A 17,234-nucleotide genomic window follows, 5' to 3' on the forward strand; every position below is an offset into this window, starting at 1 on the left:
CTCCAGCTTGGGAGAGCAGCTTCAACATTCCCTCCAGGCCAGTCTGGAGCTTGTGTTCACCAACAAACCAGAGCCTGGAGCACAGAGGAGCCCAATAAAGTGTTCTGGAGTGCTGCTAGCTCCAGAATACCCAGAGCCCTGGCACTGCTGGGTGTCCCCCCAGGCTGGAGGCTCTGGGAGCAGCGTCCAGAGCTGTGTGTGACTCTGTGTGACTCGCCCTGAGTCACCCTGGCCCAGTGGCCGCGCCTTGACCCACTCAGCCAGCCCTTTCCTGGGCTCCATCCCCCTGCCTGCCATGCTGCAGGGCTCATTCCTCTCCTGGGCTCAGCCTCTGGCACAGGACAAGCCCAAAGGATCGACCCCTCCATCAGAAACCCCAGGGTGGCATCACTGGGGACACAGATCTGGTGCTGTGCCCCCACCTGATCCAGGCAACAAACTTCCTAAGACTCAACAGTTGAGCAAAATAATGTTTAATGCTTCTCTCAGTCTCCTCCCAGCTCAGTGCCACCCCACTGAGGAAGGGGACGACACATTTTGGCACAGCTGCCTACAATCCTCCAGCCAAGGCTCTGTCTGGAGTCTTTCTTCATCCCGGTCACACTCATCCTCGGGCCTCCAACGCAGAGTGGCTCATCCTGGTGGCTCAGGGCACGGCTCTGGCTGGCATCCAAGGTCCCAGTGACGAGAAGAGAGTGGCTACATTCAACAGTTCTTCAACTGGCAGCTTTAGCTACTGGAGAAGGACATAAAGCTTGCCACTGAAGAACTGGTGCTGGTTAGCCAGGGGCAGGGTGGCACGGCAGCACCTGGGGAGGGAACACACAATCTCAGAGCCAGGATTGAGCTGTGCCCAGCTGAGCTGTCACCCACAGCAGCTCCCATCCCTCCCCACAACGCTGATCCATTCCTCTGTCCTCCCCCCATCCAGAGGCAGCTCCGAGCTCAGCTCTCCCCATCCCTCCCCTCTCCCAAAGCCTGAGCTCCAGCACCTGCAGCCAGCCCCAAACCACGAGGAGCAGGCAGGGAAAGCCAAGGCCACTTCTGCTGGAAAATAACAGAGATAAGGGCATCTCCTCGGGCAGGGAGGCCACTGCAGGTGGGGGTGACAGCGTTCCCAGGGCTCACCTCGGGCATCCATCACTGCTGGCAGGGTCCCACCTGGACGGGAGCCAGCTGCTTCCCGACGGGGAACACAAACGGGCAGGCGGCTGCTGCCGAGCTACGGCGGGGGAATGGGGCAATTTCGGGCAGATGGGGCAATTTCGGGCAGCTCAGCCCCTTTCTGAGCCGTTTTGTTGGAAGGCAAAGACGCCAACCCCAGGGCTGGTGTTGGATCTTACTGCTTTCCCGTGACCCCGGAAAAATCCCTTTTTTGCAACACCCGGAGCTTTGGCTCCAGGGATGGAGTTTTGGGAACCTCCCGGGAAACCACCGGGCACGGTGGGGGACAGATGGTACCGGGAAAGCCCCGGGGGGCCCCCACAGCATCTCCCGCCGGCGGCACCCCGAGGGCACTGCGGAGCGCGGCGGGCCCCGGGCCGGGGCGGGCCCCGGGGGCGGCCGGAGCCCGGTGGGTGCCGCGGGGCGCTCGGTGCGGGGCCGGTGGCCGGGGCGCAGCGGCGGCGGCGGCGGGGCCCGGCGGGGATGCCGAGCATTCCTGGCGTGCCGGGTACATCTGGTCCGGATTCCAGCGAGCTGGTCCCGGCCCTGCTCCACCCCCGCCGGCCCGTGAATCAGCACCCGCCGCTGAAGCCACCGGCCCCGCCGGCACCGGGGGCCCCGCCGGCACCGGGGGCCGACGAGGGGGGGCCCTGTCGGTAACGGGGCTCCCACCCAGCCCTTCTCAGCGCGGACAAACCCCAGCGGCTCCGGGAAGGACCCCGGTGGGAGCTCGCCCCGCTAGTAAAGAACGCTGTGCCCCCAGCCAGTGCCCCTCTCCCGGTATAACCGGGTCACCCCCCTCCCCCGGTGCCTCTCCTCCCGGTAAAACCAACTCCCCCCTCCCCCCTAACGGAGGCAGCTCCCCCACGCCGCTCCACGGCAAAGCCGCTCCCTCCGCTCCCTCCGGGACACCCTGCCGGCCCTCCGCCGCCCGGGATGCTCCGCTCCGTGCCCCCGGCGGGGAGCGGCCGCGGGTCAAAGTCTGCCCAGTCCGGTCCCGGAGTGAAGGTCACCCCCGGGGCGGCCACCGCCCGTGGCGGGGAGGTCCCGGCCGCAGCCACGCCCGCCCCACCGGGACCCTCCGGCGCGGGAGCCGCGCACGGGCCCGGCCCCAGCCCCCCCTGCCCGCCCCACCGACACCGGGAGCGAGGCCGCCCGGCCCAGGCGGCGCCGCGGGGCCCGGCGAAGGACGCCCCGCGCCGCACCCCGCCCGGCCGCGCTGCCCCGGGGAAAGGTGACCTTCCCTAACGGGGCACGGCGGGGCCCCTCAAACCCCGGAGCACCGAGGGCGCCGTGCGAGGCTCCGCCACCCGAACCGCCCGACCCAACGCGGTACCGGCGGACCCACCTGCGCGGCTCGGCCGGGCCCGACTTGGCCCGGCGCCACCAGCGCCGCCGCCCCGCCGGTGCCGCCCGGGCCGTGCCCGGTACCGGTGCCGCCGCCTCCCCCCGCCGCGCGCCGGCTCCGTCCCGGATCAGCTGGCGGAGTCATGACGCAGCCGCCCCCCGGCCACGCCCCTCGGCCACGCCCCCGGGCCAATCGCCGGCCGGTACCGCCGCCGCGCGCCGCGCCCGCCCCCGCGCCGCGATTGCCACACGCTCCCGCCAATGGCGGCCCGACGAGACCAGCGGCTCAGCCAATGGGAAGGCGAGGCCGGCGCTCTGCCCCGCCCACCCCCTGGGGGTGAGCTCGGTTCCCTCCCGGCCGGGCGGCGGTTGCCGTGGGAACGGACGGGGCCACCCCGCCGCGGGGCACGCCGGGAGTTGTAGTGCGGAGCGGCGCTCCCGGCGTGCCCCGCGTGCTGTGAGTTGGCATTTTCAAGCGGGTGAAGGGACGGCGGGGGCAGGGCGGCTCCGAAGGGGCTCGACCCTTCCGCGGGCCCCGGGCGGGGCGTGGCGCTGCCGCGGACACGGCTTGGCCGCCCCCGCCCGCCCTCGGGCGGTGCCTCCCTGTGCCGGGGCTGGTGACACAGCCCCGATTCCGAGAAGTTGCTCTAAGTCCTTGACCAATCAGAAGTGAGCGCTCTCCGCGAGCACCAATGGGCGGGCGCGGGGGGCGTGGCCGCGAGAACTCGGCTGACCCCGATGACTTGGCAGCACCGCGCGATGACTGGACAACTTCTTTAAAGGGGCTGCGCCCGCCGCGGGTGCCGGGGGGAGACAGCGCAGCTCAGCGGTGGTCCGGCCCGGCCCGACCAGAAGCGCTCACCCGCTGCCCCGTCGGCACTCCCGGCGCTGCCGCTGCCGCCCCGCGGGACGGGGGTCGGAGTTGTGGTGCCCCTTTAAGGCCGTTTCCTGCCCTTCGTCCCAGTAACAGCTGATTGCAGCGGGCCAGGGCCGGGCGGCCAATCAACGGCCGCCACGTCCCACCCACGTGACTCCCACGCGCCGCCGCGCCATGCGGCGCTGCCCGGCGGGAGCCCCCGGCGCCCTTAAAGGGACCGCGCCGGCCCGTGGCTATCGTGACCGTATGCCCCGTGGGTACCACCGCACCCGCCGCTACCGTAGGCGCGGCAGCGCCCTGGCGGCGGCGGGAGAGCTCGGCTCGGCTCACGGGTACCGAAGCCGGGCACCTCCCCTGGCGTGCGGTGCCTCGCGGGGCAGAGAGCGGCAAGGTCCCGGGGCGGCGGCGGCGGGGCTGGACCGACCCCGCTGCCCCACACCGGCTGCCCCGGGCACTCACCTGCTGCCGGTGGGGTCCGCCCGAGGCGGGTGAGGACCCCTTTAAGACCGGCTGCCTCGTCAGCGCGTCTCGCCCGGCTCCAGCTGACAGCCCGGGGCGCCTCTGACGTCACGGTGACGTCACGCCCCGCCGCTGCCGCCCATGCCCGCCCCGGCCCGCGGCCGCGTGAGGGAGCCCGGGCCCGGCCCCCCCCGCGCACATGGCGGCGCGGCGGCCGCATGTGACCGCCGTCACCTGACCAACATGGCCGGGGCCGCCCCCGCCGCCGCTGCCCGCCGCGGCTGAGCCGCCGCCGCCGCTGCCGCCGCCAGGTAACGCGGGGCCGCCGGGGCGGTGAGGGACCCCACGGCGGGGGAATGAGGGCTCCCCGGAGCGGTCCGCGGCGCTCAGCCCGGCTCTGCGGTCCCCCCGCCGGTAGCGAGGGCCCCGAGGGGCTGGGGCCGCCGGACCGGCCGTGGCCGTGCTCGGTGCTGGGAACATCGTCTGGGTGGCCCCCGTGGCCCCTCTCCGGGCCCGTTGTGTCCCCAGTACGGAGTTTATGCTGGAGATACTCTCGTATCCCCCCTCCAGCTGCGGAGGTGCTGTTGTGTCCCCACTGCCAGCCCTGGGGTGCAGATGTCCCCCTCCATGTCCCACCGTGGTCCCTTTCACTTCCTGCTGCTGTGAATGTCCCATTGTGTCCCTCAAGCTGAACAGGTGCCACCCCGTCCCACTCCCTGGCTGTGGATGTTCCATTGTGTGTCCCTCCAGTCTGCAGAGGTCCTGTAATGTCCCTTCCCACAGCACCAGTGCCAGTCCCCATCGAGTCCCCATCATGTTCCCCTGCCAGGGGCTGTGGGAGGCCCACTATGTCACCCTGCTGAGGTCCCACCTTGTCCCTCACAGCCAGGGCTGATCCCACCTCCACCCCCACACACAGGCACAGCCACCAAGCTCCTCAAACCCTTTTTCTTTAACCCGAGTGCCGATGGGGAAGTAATACTTGCTGCTCACTGGGGCGGGCAGGGCGTTTCTGTGCTCTGCTCTCTCACAGCCTGCCTGAACCACCTTTCTCCCAGCAGAATCCAGCATGGAAAGCTTCCTGCAGAGCGTGGAGAAGGACCTGAACATCGACCGCCGGCAGCTGGCCCCCGAGAGGACCCACGTCACCGCCTTGGTGCCGGCCAAATGGCTGCAGAGCCTCAAGGAGCGCCGGGTGCTGCCTCCCGCCTGCCCGCGGCCCGAGGGGCTCAGCGAGGTGGAGCTCAGGACGTTCCTGCAGCCCTCGGTGCAGAAGCTCCCGGTGGGCTGGGCGCGGGTGGAGATCCACGGGCTGCGCAAGGCCCGGCTGCGGTACCCGCTGCGGGTGGCACAGCCCCCTGAGCAGCGTGGTGGCAGCATGGACACCCTGCACGGCTTCATGCAGAGCGTGGCCACCCAGAATTACCACAACCTGTGGGGCCGGGCTCACGGGCTGTACGCCCGGCCTTACCGGCGCCCGGACCCGCCGCCCACGGTGCCGGCGCTGGAGGCGCTCAGGGCTGCCCTGCACAGAGTTTATGGCTGTCCCATCCTCCAGCTGGGCCGGAACGTGCCTGGCACATCCCCTGCCAAGGAGAGCGTGGCCAAAGCGGCGTCCTTGTGTCCCAATGTGCTGCAGGCTGAGGCGCTGCTGGAGTCGGCTGATATGTTGTATGTCATCTACCCCTATGTGCAGTACTGCCTGCATGATATCGTGACCTTCAGCCCGGCCAAGCTCACCAACAGCCACGCCAAGATCCTCTTCCTCCTCTTCCACGTGCTGCAGGCCATGAGGGCTTGTCACCAGGCGGGTCTGGCTTGTGGGGATTTCTCCCTTCGGGATGTGGCTGTGGATGAGAAGCTGTGCAGCCGGCTGCGTGTGAACTTCAGAGGGTACGAGGGACCAGGGGAGGAGGAGGAGAATCTGGAGGGTGGTCTGGAACAAGAAAGCAAGCAAAGCTGCGTGCAAAGGCGGGAGGTGACATGCAGTGCCTGCCAGAAGGACCTCCGAGACCTGGTGTTGCAGTGGGTGCACGGACAGGTCAGCAACTTTGACTACTTAATGCGCCTGAACAGCCTGGCTGGGAGGAGAATGGGAGACCCCAATTACCACCCGGTTCTCCCGTGGGTGGTGGACTTCACTACCAAAAATGGCAAGTTCAGGGACCTGAGGAAATCCAAGTTCCGCCTCAACAAGGGCGACAAGCAGCTGGACTTCACCTACGAGATGACCAAGCAGGCGTTTGTCGCGGGGGGCTCGAGTGGGGAGCAGCTCCACGTCCCCCACCACATCTCAGACGTCCTCTCAGACATCACCTACTACGTGTACACGGCCCGCAGGACGCCCAAGGCAGTGCTGTGCTGCCACGTCAGGTCCCAGTGGGAGCCCAACGAGTACCCAGCCAGCATGGAGCGCATGCAGAGCTGGACACCCGACGAGTGCATCCCGGAGTTCTACACTGACCCCTCCATCTTCCGCTCCATCCACCCCGACATGCCCGACCTGGATGTGCCCTCGTGGTGCAGCTCCTACGAGGAGTTCATCCAAGTTCACCGCATGCTGCTGGAGAGCCGGGAGGTCTCCCAGGACCTGCACCACTGGATTGACCTCACCTTTGGCTACAAGCTGCTGGGGAAGGATGCAGTCAAGGAGAAGAACGTCTGCCTCCACTTGGTGGACAACCACACGCACCTGACGACCTACGGGGTGGTGCAGCTCTTTGACCAGCCCCATCCCAGGCGCATGGTGGGACCTGCCTACACTCCTGCTGAAGCTCCAGCCATTGCCAGGCCTCTGCTGCAGAACATCCGTGAGACCGTGGTTTTGGAGGACATCCAAGGCCAGGTGACAGACGCAGTCAACGGGCTGGTCCTGGAGGCTACTCCCAGTGAAACCACCTGGTCTGGGGACAAACCCATGGCTGGTGAGGATGATTTGGAGCAAGGCACGGAAGCCCTGGATTCCATTCCTGCTCCTGGGAGAGCCCCTGACCAGCCTTGTGCCGCTGTGCCTCCAGCACAGCCCTCCACCCTCCCTGCTTATGTCACTGATGGCAAATCCTCAGGGGTCCGACCGCTCCATCGGAGCAAGGCAGGGGTTGGGGATCAGCTGGACATGAAGATCACTCTTCCTGAAGGCTTCAACCCGCTCCAGGCTCTGGAGGAACTGGAGAAACTGGACAATTTCTTGGTTAAAGGCTTAAGCAGCGAGATGCAGCCGATGGAGCAGCCGTGGGAAGAGCCACCCTTGGGTCTCTCAGACCTCTTCCAGAGGGACATGCAAGCTCTGGGCATCCTGGTAGCTGAGATTATATTTGCTCCGAGGCTTCGTCCCTCCAAGCCCGACGCGTCGCTGCTGGAGCGGTTCCTGATGGTGAGGAACCTCTGCCGTTACCATCCCAAGGAGATCCCGGCCCCACTGCAGCACGTGCTGCACGTCCTGCTGCAGCTCAGCGTGCCTGTGGAGAAGCTGCTGAAGAGCAGGCTGGGCAAGGGCACAGTGCAGCTGTTTGAGTACAAACCCATCTCCCAGGGCCTCCCCCCACCCTGTCCCACGCAGCTCCTCAGCCCCTTCAGCTCCATTGTCCCCTTCCCCACCTACTTCCCAGCTCTGCACAAGTTCATTTTCACCTATCAGGCAAAGAAAATCGAGGATGAAGGGCAGGGCCGGGAGCTCGTTTTCCAGCTGTGGCAGCAGCTGGAGGGGATCCTTGCTGAAATCACTCCTGAGGGCCTGGAGATTCTTCTGCCTTTCATATTATCTCTGATGTCCGAGGAGAACACCGCTGTCTACGCGGCGTGGTACCTCTTTGAACCCATAGCTAAATCCCTGGGGCCCAAGAATGCCAACAAATACCTGCTGAAGCCCCTGATCGGAGCCTACGAGACGCCCTGCTCCCGCCACGGCAGGTTCTACCTGTACACAGACTGCTTTGTGGCCCAGCTGATCGTGCGCCTGGGGCTGCAGCCCTTCCTCCTGAACCTGCTGCCCCACATCCTGCAGATCCTCGTGGGCATTGAGAGCTCGCGGGAGGAGAGCAAATCCTTCCTGGGCACCGCTGAGGACGATGAGAGCGGAGGGGAGAGCCCGGTGTCGTGTGTGTTTGGGGAGGAGATCAAGATGGACGTGGAGCACAGCTCTGCTGCACTTGATCTCCTGGACTACACCTCTGGGGTCAGCTTCCACGATCAGGCCTACCTGCCTGAGGGTGAGGACTTCCAGAGTGGCCTCTACGTGGGGGAATCCCTGCAGCCCCAGGAGCAGGAATCGCTCAGCCTCGGCCGCATGAGTGACAAGAGCAGCGCCAGCGAGGTGTCCCTGGGCGAGGACAGACCTGCAGATGGGGACTCCCAGAAGGACAAGAGCAGCTTGAAGTCCATGGACAGCAGCCAGGACCTGAAGCAGAGCGAGGAGTCAGAGGAGGAGGAAGAGGAGCACGAGGAAGAGGAGCAGGAGGACGCGGTGGTCGATGCGGAGCTGACGGTGGTCGTGGACGCTGCTGGGGCCTCTGTGGATGTCACCCTGGCTGATGACAGCAGCGAGCCAGAGGATGGGGAGGGAGAGGAGCTGCCAGATCACTCTGATGACAAAGAGCAGACCATACTGCTGGGTAAGACCCTGCCAGCGTCCTGGCTGTTGTGCAGAGCCTGGGGAGAAGCAGAACCAGATCTGGGGATGTTTGTAGTCCCAGCTTGGGGACAGCGATGAAACCAGGGTGAGAGGCCAGGACTGCATGTGGGTGGCTCTGAGAGTCAGGGTTGGGGCAGCAGGGACTGCTAGAGTGCTGGATAGCTAATCTGTGCCGTGTCCTTGGGGCTGCTGTTGTTTTGCAGACACAGCCTGTAAGATGGTGAGGTGGCTCTCGGCCAAGCTGGGCCCGACCGTCACGTCCCGCTTCATCGCCAGGAACCTGCTGCGCCTGCTCACCTCCTGCTACGTCGGTAATGCCTCCCCAGGGCACAGGGCGTGGGCTTTGTGAGGGTCCCCAGCACCAGGGAAGAGATGAGAATCTGATTCCATGTTCCCAGAAGGCTGATTTATTATTTTATGACATGATATTATATTATAGAATGCTATACTAAAACTATACTAAAGAAATAAAGGAAGGATACATCAGAAGGAAACTATACTAAAGAAAGAGGAAGGATACATCAGAAGGAAATTATACTAAAGAAATAGAGGAAGGACACATCAGAAATAAACTATGCTAAAGAAATAGAGGAAAGATACATCAGAAGAAAACTATACTAAAGAAATAGAGAAAGGACACATCAGAAGGCTTAACAAGAATGAATAATAAAAATCTGTGGCTCCTCAGAGCCTCGACACAGCTGGCAGTGATTGGTGATTAAGTTAACACAATTCACATGGAGCCAATCAAACATGCACCTGTTGGTAAACAACGTCCAAACCACATTCCAAAACAGCAAAACACAGGAGAAGAGAATCAGATAATTATGATTTACATTTTTCTCTCAACTTCCCAGGGGAAAAAATCCTGGCGAAGGGTTTTTTCAGAGAATGTGATGGTGACACAGGGTGGGCTGTCCCCTCAGTCTCTCTGCTGGTTCAGCTCCTGATGTGTTTTTCTCTGGTCAGGCCCCACCAGGCAGCAGTTTGTACCGAGCAGTGATGAGAACAGTCCCCTGAGCACAGGGAACATCTACCAGAAGCGGCCTGTGCTGGGAGATCAGGTGTCCAAGCCAGTGCTGGCCTGCCTCGTGCACGTGGCATATCTGTATGGAGAGCCTGTCCTCACCTACCAGTACCTGCCCTACATCAGCTACCTGGTCAGTATTGCCTTTTTCTCCTCTCTGTTGGGGCAAGAGCTGTGTGCAGGCACAAAGGGAAGATGTAAAATAATAGTCCAGCCTCACCAGGAGCTTCTTGTGTATAAACTGAGCTTGGCTGGGCCGGTGTGGGCTGAGCAGCTCTGGCTGTGCTGGCTGAGAAGGGCAGGAGAGGCACTGTCACCTCCTGCCACAAGCTCCAGCCTGCTCTCAGCAAAGCACACAGCTGTGTTCATACCCTTCTTTCACTGTCAGACCTTGTGGAAGCAGAGAAAAAGCATTTATTCTGCTTTTCTGTGCCCAGACAGAGCTGGCACAAGGGTGGGATTGTGATAACAGGCAGGAGAAGCAGCTTGTGCTGCTGTGAGATTGCTGGAGTGAGTGTTCCCAGAGGTCTGTGTGGGTAGATAGGGCTGAACTGGGGGGAGACCAACGGGTTTTCAACTGAATAAAAAGCCCTGGCAAGGCTCACCAACTTTTCAGCTTGAAGTTCCTAGCAAGAAGGAAATGTATAATGCAGCTGTTTGAGAAACTTAATTTTTCATTAAAAAGAAAAAGGGTTTGAATGTTTTAAACAGGCTTATTTTTCATATTGTTCCCTCTTTAGTGGTTGTAAACACTTTGGTTATGGATTCTCGTTTAAATGGAAAACTTCAGTAGCTTTCTGATAATTTAAACAGAGGAAAAGAGGCTACAGCTGTTCATTTAAAGAAAACAAAAAGGCATTGTCAGTTTTTCCAGTGTTGAAGGGGAGATTTTTCAGGGGAAAAAATCCCATTTTTCAGCAAAAATCATTCTCCACCCAGTTGCAATCATAGCTCCAGCTGTTCTGCTTTGCTTTCCTAAGCTCATTGCTTGGGGGCACAGAGGGGATTAAATACCCCTGTGAAACAGCATTTGGCAACCTGATACTGGAGCCATGGAACTGGCAGGTCACAAATAGGATAAAGTCAATCCTTCTTGCAGGATTTGGCAGGGTGGCTATTTTGTGAGAGGAAGAGCCTCTGTGATGAGCTGGAAGATGGCAGGTGTACAAGAAATATAGCAGGAACTGGGAATTGTCTGTGGATTTTGTTACTGGCTCTCTTTTCTTGGGTGTTTGATTTGTCTAGGAGTTAGGAAATAGGACAATCTAGAAAGAAATATTTTCGTGTTGCTGCTGATGTTATTAACTCTTTGGCACTGCCATAACAGCAGCAGTACATTGTCAGCAGAAAAAGGATGTGCAGCTCTGCCTCATGAAATTATTAGCAGCTGGGTTTCTAGAAGTCAGCAGCATGTTTGCTCATCATTTGTGTTTGGTTATTTCATGCAAGGACTGTTCCTCTGCATACTGTGGGGTGAAGGCACTGATTTTTGCGTTTAAAATGTAAGGGTTTCCCCTTTCTCTGTGCTGGCAAATGATGTTCTGGGGTGTCCAGGGTGGTTTGGGCCAGTGTGGGGTTGTTGGTCTTGCTACTGAGCTTCCCATTTGTAGGGATGTTGTAGTCTGCAGAGGAAATCTGTGAGCTTAGGGGTGTCATTCCCCATTTTCTGCAGGCTCATCTCTTGTGCTGATGGGTGTCAGTTTTTACTCATCCCTTTGGACACATTTTGCTGTTGAGGTTCAATGCTCAGGTTCCTCCTCCAGGAGTGCTGTGCTGGGTTTGAGGCTGAGCTCAGGTGGCCCTGGGGTCCCTTTTTGTGTCCTGCTGGGGAGGTGGTGGCCCTGGCACTGAGGGTGTCCCTGTCACAGGTTGCACCCGGCGGCGGCTCCGGCGGCGTGCGTCTCAACAGTCGGAAGGAGGCCGGGCTCCTGGCTGCTGTGACACTGACACAGAAGATTGTGGTGTGTCTCTCTGACACCACACTGATGGACATCCTGCCCAAGATCAGCCAGGAGGTGCTGCTCCCAGTGCTGGGCTTCCTCACTTCGCCAGCTGTTGGGTAAGTGCTGCAGGATTGGCACAAAATCAGGGATTTGGGAATGGTTCTGTGGGGGCATCAATGCTGCCAGGGCTGGGGGTGTTTCTGCTCTGGTGTGCATCTCCTTGCACTGCTGGAAGCATTCTGGTAACATAGAAAAGGCAGGAGGCATGAGGCAGAGGATGGAAAAAAGGGAAATGTGGAGGGCATGGGGTCATGGATGTCCTCTTCAGTTTCCCCAGTGGAGCCCAGGCCCGTGTTGTGCTGTGTGTGAAGACAATCAGCCTCATTGCCTTGATCTGCCTGAGGATTGGGCAGGAGATGGTGCAGCAGCACCTGAGTGACACAGTGAGGAACTTCTTTGGGGCATTCTCGCTGCTGCAGGAGCTGCAGGACCAGGTCAGTGGTGTGGGAGAAGTTCTCCTGCACTTCCCCAGGTGTGGGAATGTGATGGGCATACCTGGCTGTGTTTGTGTGGTAAGAGCATCTCATCTTGGGTTTTATCTGACCTTGTTTTTCTTGTCCAGGGGTTGACAGCAGAGTCACTGAGCAGCTATGAGGTGCCAGTGATGGAGGTGCCCCTTTCAGATGGGAAGCTGCTGGTCCTGGATCCATCGGTGCTGGTGGAGTTACAGAAGGTGTTCAACCCTGAAATGGCCTACATCACCTACATCCCCTTCTCCTGCTTGCTGGGTATGCCTTGGCCACCAGCTCCAGGGATCTGTGAGGGAGCTCTGTGCTCTGGGCATGTGTGCTGGGTCTGAACTCCAGAGCAATCACAGCTCCCAGGGCTGCTGGGAGAAGCCCACAGCTTCTGCAGCATGGCTTGGGCTGGTTCTTGGCTTGGGAGCTCTCTGAACTTCAGGCTGCCTTGGCTGGGAGCAGATGTAGCTGATTTGGGGGATGCTGTGTCCACATCCCAGTGTATGGAGATGATGATGATGATGATGATGATGATGATGATGATGATGATGGGGACATTGCTTGCCTTGCAGCCACTCTGTCCCTGTCTCCTCAGGTGACGTTATCCGCACGGTTGTGCCCAACCACTCTCTGGTTGAGAAGCTGGCCAGCCTGCACCTGGAGAACGTGAACCCCCAGAACCTGCAGGCTGTTGGCCTGGAGCAAGCACCGAGTGTGGTGGGCTCAGAGCAGGACCCTCGAGGGGCTGAGCCCTTCTCCAGCCCCCAGGAGGACTCTCACTCTGGCACTTTTGGCAGTGTCCTGGTGGGGAACCGTATCCAGGTGCCCGTGGACACGCAGCGGGAGGGTCTGGGCTTGCTGCACCTCAGTGCTGGCACTGATGGATTCACTCCCAGCTCCTCCAGCGAGGAGAGTGCCCTGAAGCAGGACCTGCCCCGCAGCACCCACATGCTCTGTGGGAACTGGCTGGCCTACTGGCAGTACGAGATCGGGGTGAGCCAGCACGACCCCCGCTTCCACTTCCACCAGATCAAGCTGCAGAGTTTCTCAGGGCACTCCGGGGCCATCAAGTGCGTGGCGCCGCTGGGCAGCGAGGATTTCTTCCTGAGTGGCAGCAAGGACAAGACCGTGAGGCTTTGGCCGCTGTACAACTACGGGGATGGCACCAGCGAGGTGCCCCCGCGCTTCACCTACGCCGAGCACAAGAAGTCAGTGTTCTACGTGAGCCAGCTGGAGGCACCGCAGCACGTGGTGAGCTGTGATGGCACCGTGCACATCTGGGACCAGTTCACGGGTAAGGAGGGAAAGGGTGAGCAGCTGGAGTGAACTGGTCCAGCCCTTACAGGCAGGGCTGTGCTGAGTTTGGGTGGCTCCTGTTAAAAACCAGCACAGAGCTGGAGGTTTGCTGTGTGACTTGCCCTGCTGTAATGTCTGTCATCTTTTCACAGGCAAGCTTCTCCGGACCTTTGATGAGTTAGACAGCAAAGTGCCCATCACAGCTGTGACCACCATGCCACCTCCCTATCACAGCATCTCTGTGGCCAGTGCAGACTCTGTGCTGAGGTTCATCGACCACAGGAAACCAGGACTACAGGTAAGGACATGGTGCCGTGAGTCCCCTTCCTCCATCCCTGTGCTAAATGATGGGATCACAGCTGGCCCAAAGCCCAGATCCCAAGCCAGCTGTGATGGCTGCATGGAAAGCAGTCTGTCCCTTGAAAGGCAGCTGCCCTGAGCTTGCTGGGCTGTGTGTGTTGCAGCACGAGTTCCGCCTGGCCAGCGGCGTGAGCGCGGGGCTCATCCGCTGCCTGGCCGTGAGCCCCGGTGGCCGCAGCGTCATGGCCGGCTTCTCCTCGGGCTTCATCGTGCTGCTGGACACCAGGACAGGGCTCATCATGCGGGGCTGGCCTGCCCACGAGGGAGACATCCTGCAGATCAAGGTGAGAGGCTCAGCTGGGATCAGGGTGGGGCATCAGTGCTGCTCTGAGGCTGTGCGGAGCATCCTTCCCTCAAGGTTGTGTGCACCATCCCTCGCAGTGTCCCAAGTTCTCCTGCCCCATGGTTAGTGCTGCTGCCAGCTGTTCTTGGTCCAGCTCGTGCTGCCAGAGTTCAGCCCTCCTGGCTTTCAATGCCATATTCACAACCTGAATAACTCACATCATAATTGCATCTCTCAGTTGCCATGTACACATTGCTGACGGAGTCTATGGCTCAACATTCTTCATTGCTACCAGATTCCACAGCCTAAAATGGAGTAGGGAAAGTATTAGTATGAATACTAGAGTGTCTTTAATGGTATAGTAGGGGTGGAAGGGGAAGTAGATGTGAAATTATCACACCTACTTCAAAAAGGAGAACACAAGTGAGCTATATTTTATAAAGCCAGAGGAGGAAAAAAAGTTAGAGCATACAGGCAAGGGACTGGGTGTCAAAACCAGGTTACAAAGTCTTTTCCTGGATAGGGTCTGATCAGAAATGGGGTATGGGGGAAGATGTCCTATGAAGTGCCACATTCAGTGTCAAACCAAGTTTTTCCCAGTGTAGACACTTCAAACAGGGAGGAGCCATGGCTCCTGTGAAGGAGCAAATGTGTTCCTTTCTCCACGGGGCTCTGGGCTTCCCTGGGAGAGTGTTGCTCTAATGAGTAACTCTTGTCCATATTTACCCACCCCAGGGAGCAGTGCTGGCTCTCCAGTGTCCTCGACCCAAACGTGGGTTAAACAAAGTTCAGCAGTGTGCCTTGTTTACCCTCTCACTGGCTCTGCTAATAAGCAGCTCCATGCTTCTCCTACCCTCAGCAGTATTTTCAACTGTGAGAGAACCTCCCAGTTCTTTCTCCTGAGAAGGAAAATAGTTTGGCAGGTGATTTAGTGGAGAGGAAGACTGCATGGTAGTCCCTGGTACTACCCACTGCAGTAGTAAGAGATGACGAATGAGTTGTGTTGGGTGTCAGGGTGTTGTTGAGAAGAGGCCCAGCCCATCTCTTGGAGGAGATTGCCAGGAAATTGCAGTGTCCACCCAAGGCCTTGCTCAGTACCGTCAGCTGCCTGGAAATGGCTCTGAATGTCCTGAGGGATTTCACAGTGACCATTGGATCATTGGCAGCCACCTGCTGCTCTCACGTGCAGCACCAGATTGTGAGTTTTTACAGAAATATCTGTTCACTGGCCTTTCCTCTCCTGCAGGCTGCAGAGGGCAATGTGCTGATCAGCTCCTCCTCAGATCACTCCCTGACTGTGTGGAAGGAGCTGGAGCAGAAACCTTTGCACCACTACAAATCCGCCTCCGAGCCCATCCACGCCTTCGACCTCTACGGTAACGAGGTGGTCACTGGCACCGTGGCCAACAAGATCGGGGTCTACTCCATGCTGGAGTCCTCAGCCCTGCCCAGCAGCACCACCAAGCTGAGCTCAGAGAACTTTCGGGGCACCCTGACCAGCCTGGCAGTGCTGCCCACAAAGTGCCACCTCCTGCTGGGCTCGGACAACGGCGTCATCCGGCTCCTGGCGTAGGGACCCCTGGCTGTCCCTGGAGCTGGAAGCCAGCAGCATGGCTTTGGGAGGAGGCACAGCCAGGTGTTTGTGAGCAGAGGATGCAGAGGGAGGTTTATTTGTTAGGTCTCTGAGCTCTTTCTGTATCTTGAAAAAGAAAGAAAAAAAAAAAGCCATAACTGAGAAACTGAGAAACCTCCGCTGCTGCTGCTGGGAGAGATGTTGGGTGTTGTAGGTCACTGCCAGCCCTGCAGAGAGGCCTGGAGCTTTCCTTACCGTGTGTGCCTGATCCCCAGGGGACTGTGAGCTGCCCTCCACACTAATAGGGACCACAGGTACCCTCCCCCCTTCAGTTAAGGGGTAGGAGGTGCCCCTTGACAAAACACAACAGTTTAGCTACTGCCACCTGCACTTCCCTCCCCTTCCTCTCCTGAACCCCTGAACAGCCCCACTGATGGCAGAAGCTGAGCCTGGGAACTGCTGCCTTTGGAGCTGCATCTCCTCCTGCTCAAAGCCCAGAGGAGGTGCTCTGTGAACCCCAGGTTCTGCCAGCTGAGTTAGAGCCTGCATGGGAGGAGGAGGAGGAGGAGGAGAGGCTCAGCAGGGCCCTTCTGCTGCCGAGCTGGCTGCAGGGCAAGGGCTGGGATGGAAGGCAGCCAAGGCACAAACCCCATCTGCCCTGCCAGATCCTGTCAGAGTGGGCACATTGGGGTGGGAATGTGACTCTCTAAGGAGGTCAGGACTAGATAACTAGATCCTTCCATGGGGATTTTGGCTTCTGGAGCAGTGGGATAGGGCTGTTGGTTCCTACCCCAGCATCCCGTGATGATGTAAAGGGTGAGGAATGCCATGTGTGCTGTGCACTGGCATTGATCCTCAGTAAATCCTAATCTTCTGTGCTGGTCAGGCTCCTGGGGAAGACAGGACAGCAAAAGGTGCTCAGTTTTGTGCCCTCCTGCCCTTGAAGGGTGAGAGACAGGAGGCAGGAATCCAGCCTGGTCTCTGTTTGACCTTTCCTTTGGGACAGCACTGTCTGTTCCCACCCCAAAGGCACAGAGGGTGCTCTTTGCCCCACCAGTAGGAGCAGTTTCCTCCCTTCTATGTCAGCCCCTTTCCCATCCATCCTTCAGAGCCAGTACCAGGGGAGTGGGAAGCTCTTGGGCAGAGGAGGAGCCTGCTGAGGGTTGTCCTGGGAGGGGAAAGGGGAGAGGGCTTCCATCCAGCTGCAGGGAGCTGGGGAGGTGTGGCTGGAGTGGTTCACCAGTGCTGTCCTTCCCTACCCAAGGGGAGCTCTCAGTCCCGTGTTGCCTATTAAGCATTTGCAATAGATGTAAATATTTACTTCTAATATACTCTTTGAAAGAACTGCAGAGCTCTGTGTGTGTGTGTGTGAGCTCTGTGCTGCTGGAGGGGCTGGGTGTGCTGCCTGCAGCTCTCCTGCTGCTCAGCCCAGGTGACACCTCATCCTTGAGGCTCCTCTTGTGCTCTGGGGCAGCCCTGGGTGCAGGACAGGGCTCTGCTGCACAGCATTTGCTTTCCAAGGGGAAGGAGCTCCCAAAAGTGGTTGGAGAGCTCAGATCTGTGGGTGAGCTTGGGAACCAGGAGTTCTACAAGGAATGGATGAGTGGAAGATGCTGCTGGTGCTCCCTGCTGGCCCTCAGTGAGGACACGGGCAGAGGCAGAAGGATCAGCACCGCTCCTGCATGCAGCACAAATGCACCCAGGGCAGCTCTGCTGGAGTTCTGCCCGTCCCCAGGGCTGTTCCTCTGTGTCCCAGC

General features: G+C 59.9%; 1 protein-coding gene and 1 long non-coding RNA gene across 2 annotated transcripts; one reads left to right on the forward strand and one right to left on the reverse strand.

Annotated features, from left to right (window-relative positions):
• Nucleotides 1-457: 457 nt before the first annotated feature.
• Nucleotides 458-2,671, reverse strand: LOC131566424 (uncharacterized). The gene is made up of 2 exons (XR_009275546.1): nucleotides 2,513-2,671; nucleotides 458-809 (listed from the first exon to the last, which is right to left on the reverse strand). It is a non-coding gene; the product is annotated as an uncharacterized LOC131566424 (long non-coding RNA).
• Nucleotides 2,672-4,098: 1,427 nt separating this feature from the next.
• Nucleotides 4,099-16,751, forward strand: WDR81 (WD repeat domain 81). Its single transcript, XM_058817718.1, has 11 exons — nucleotides 4,099-4,158; nucleotides 4,909-8,457; nucleotides 8,681-8,788; nucleotides 9,447-9,637; nucleotides 11,373-11,563; nucleotides 11,776-11,941; nucleotides 12,070-12,235; nucleotides 12,561-13,259; nucleotides 13,414-13,559; nucleotides 13,726-13,905; nucleotides 15,151-16,751. Exons 2-11 carry the CDS (start codon nucleotides 4,917-4,919, stop codon nucleotides 15,475-15,477), a joined length of 5,715 nt encoding a protein of 1,904 aa, XP_058673701.1. The 5' UTR covers nucleotides 4,099-4,158; nucleotides 4,909-4,916; the 3' UTR covers nucleotides 15,478-16,751.
• The last annotated feature ends 483 nt before the right edge of the window (nucleotides 16,752-17,234 follow it).

Source organism: Ammospiza caudacuta, chromosome 20, assembly GCF_027887145.1.
Source record: "Ammospiza caudacuta isolate bAmmCau1 chromosome 20, bAmmCau1.pri, whole genome shotgun sequence".
Classification (NCBI taxonomy): Eukaryota; Metazoa; Chordata; class Aves; order Passeriformes; family Passerellidae; genus Ammospiza; species Ammospiza caudacuta.

Bases quoted from the DNA above. Each gene is read 5' to 3' on its own strand.
- WDR81 (XM_058817718.1), top strand. From the start codon at position 4,917: ATGGAAAGCTTCCTGCAGAGCGTGGAGAAGGACCTGAACATCGACCGC. The intron at 8,458-8,680 runs GTAAGACCCTGC...GTTGTTTTGCAG, and splicing joins AGAGCAGACCATACTGCTGG to ACACAGCCTGTAAGATGGTG. The intron at 13,560-13,725 runs GTAAGGACATGG...TGTGTGTTGCAG, and splicing joins ACAGGAAACCAGGACTACAG to CACGAGTTCCGCCTGGCCAG.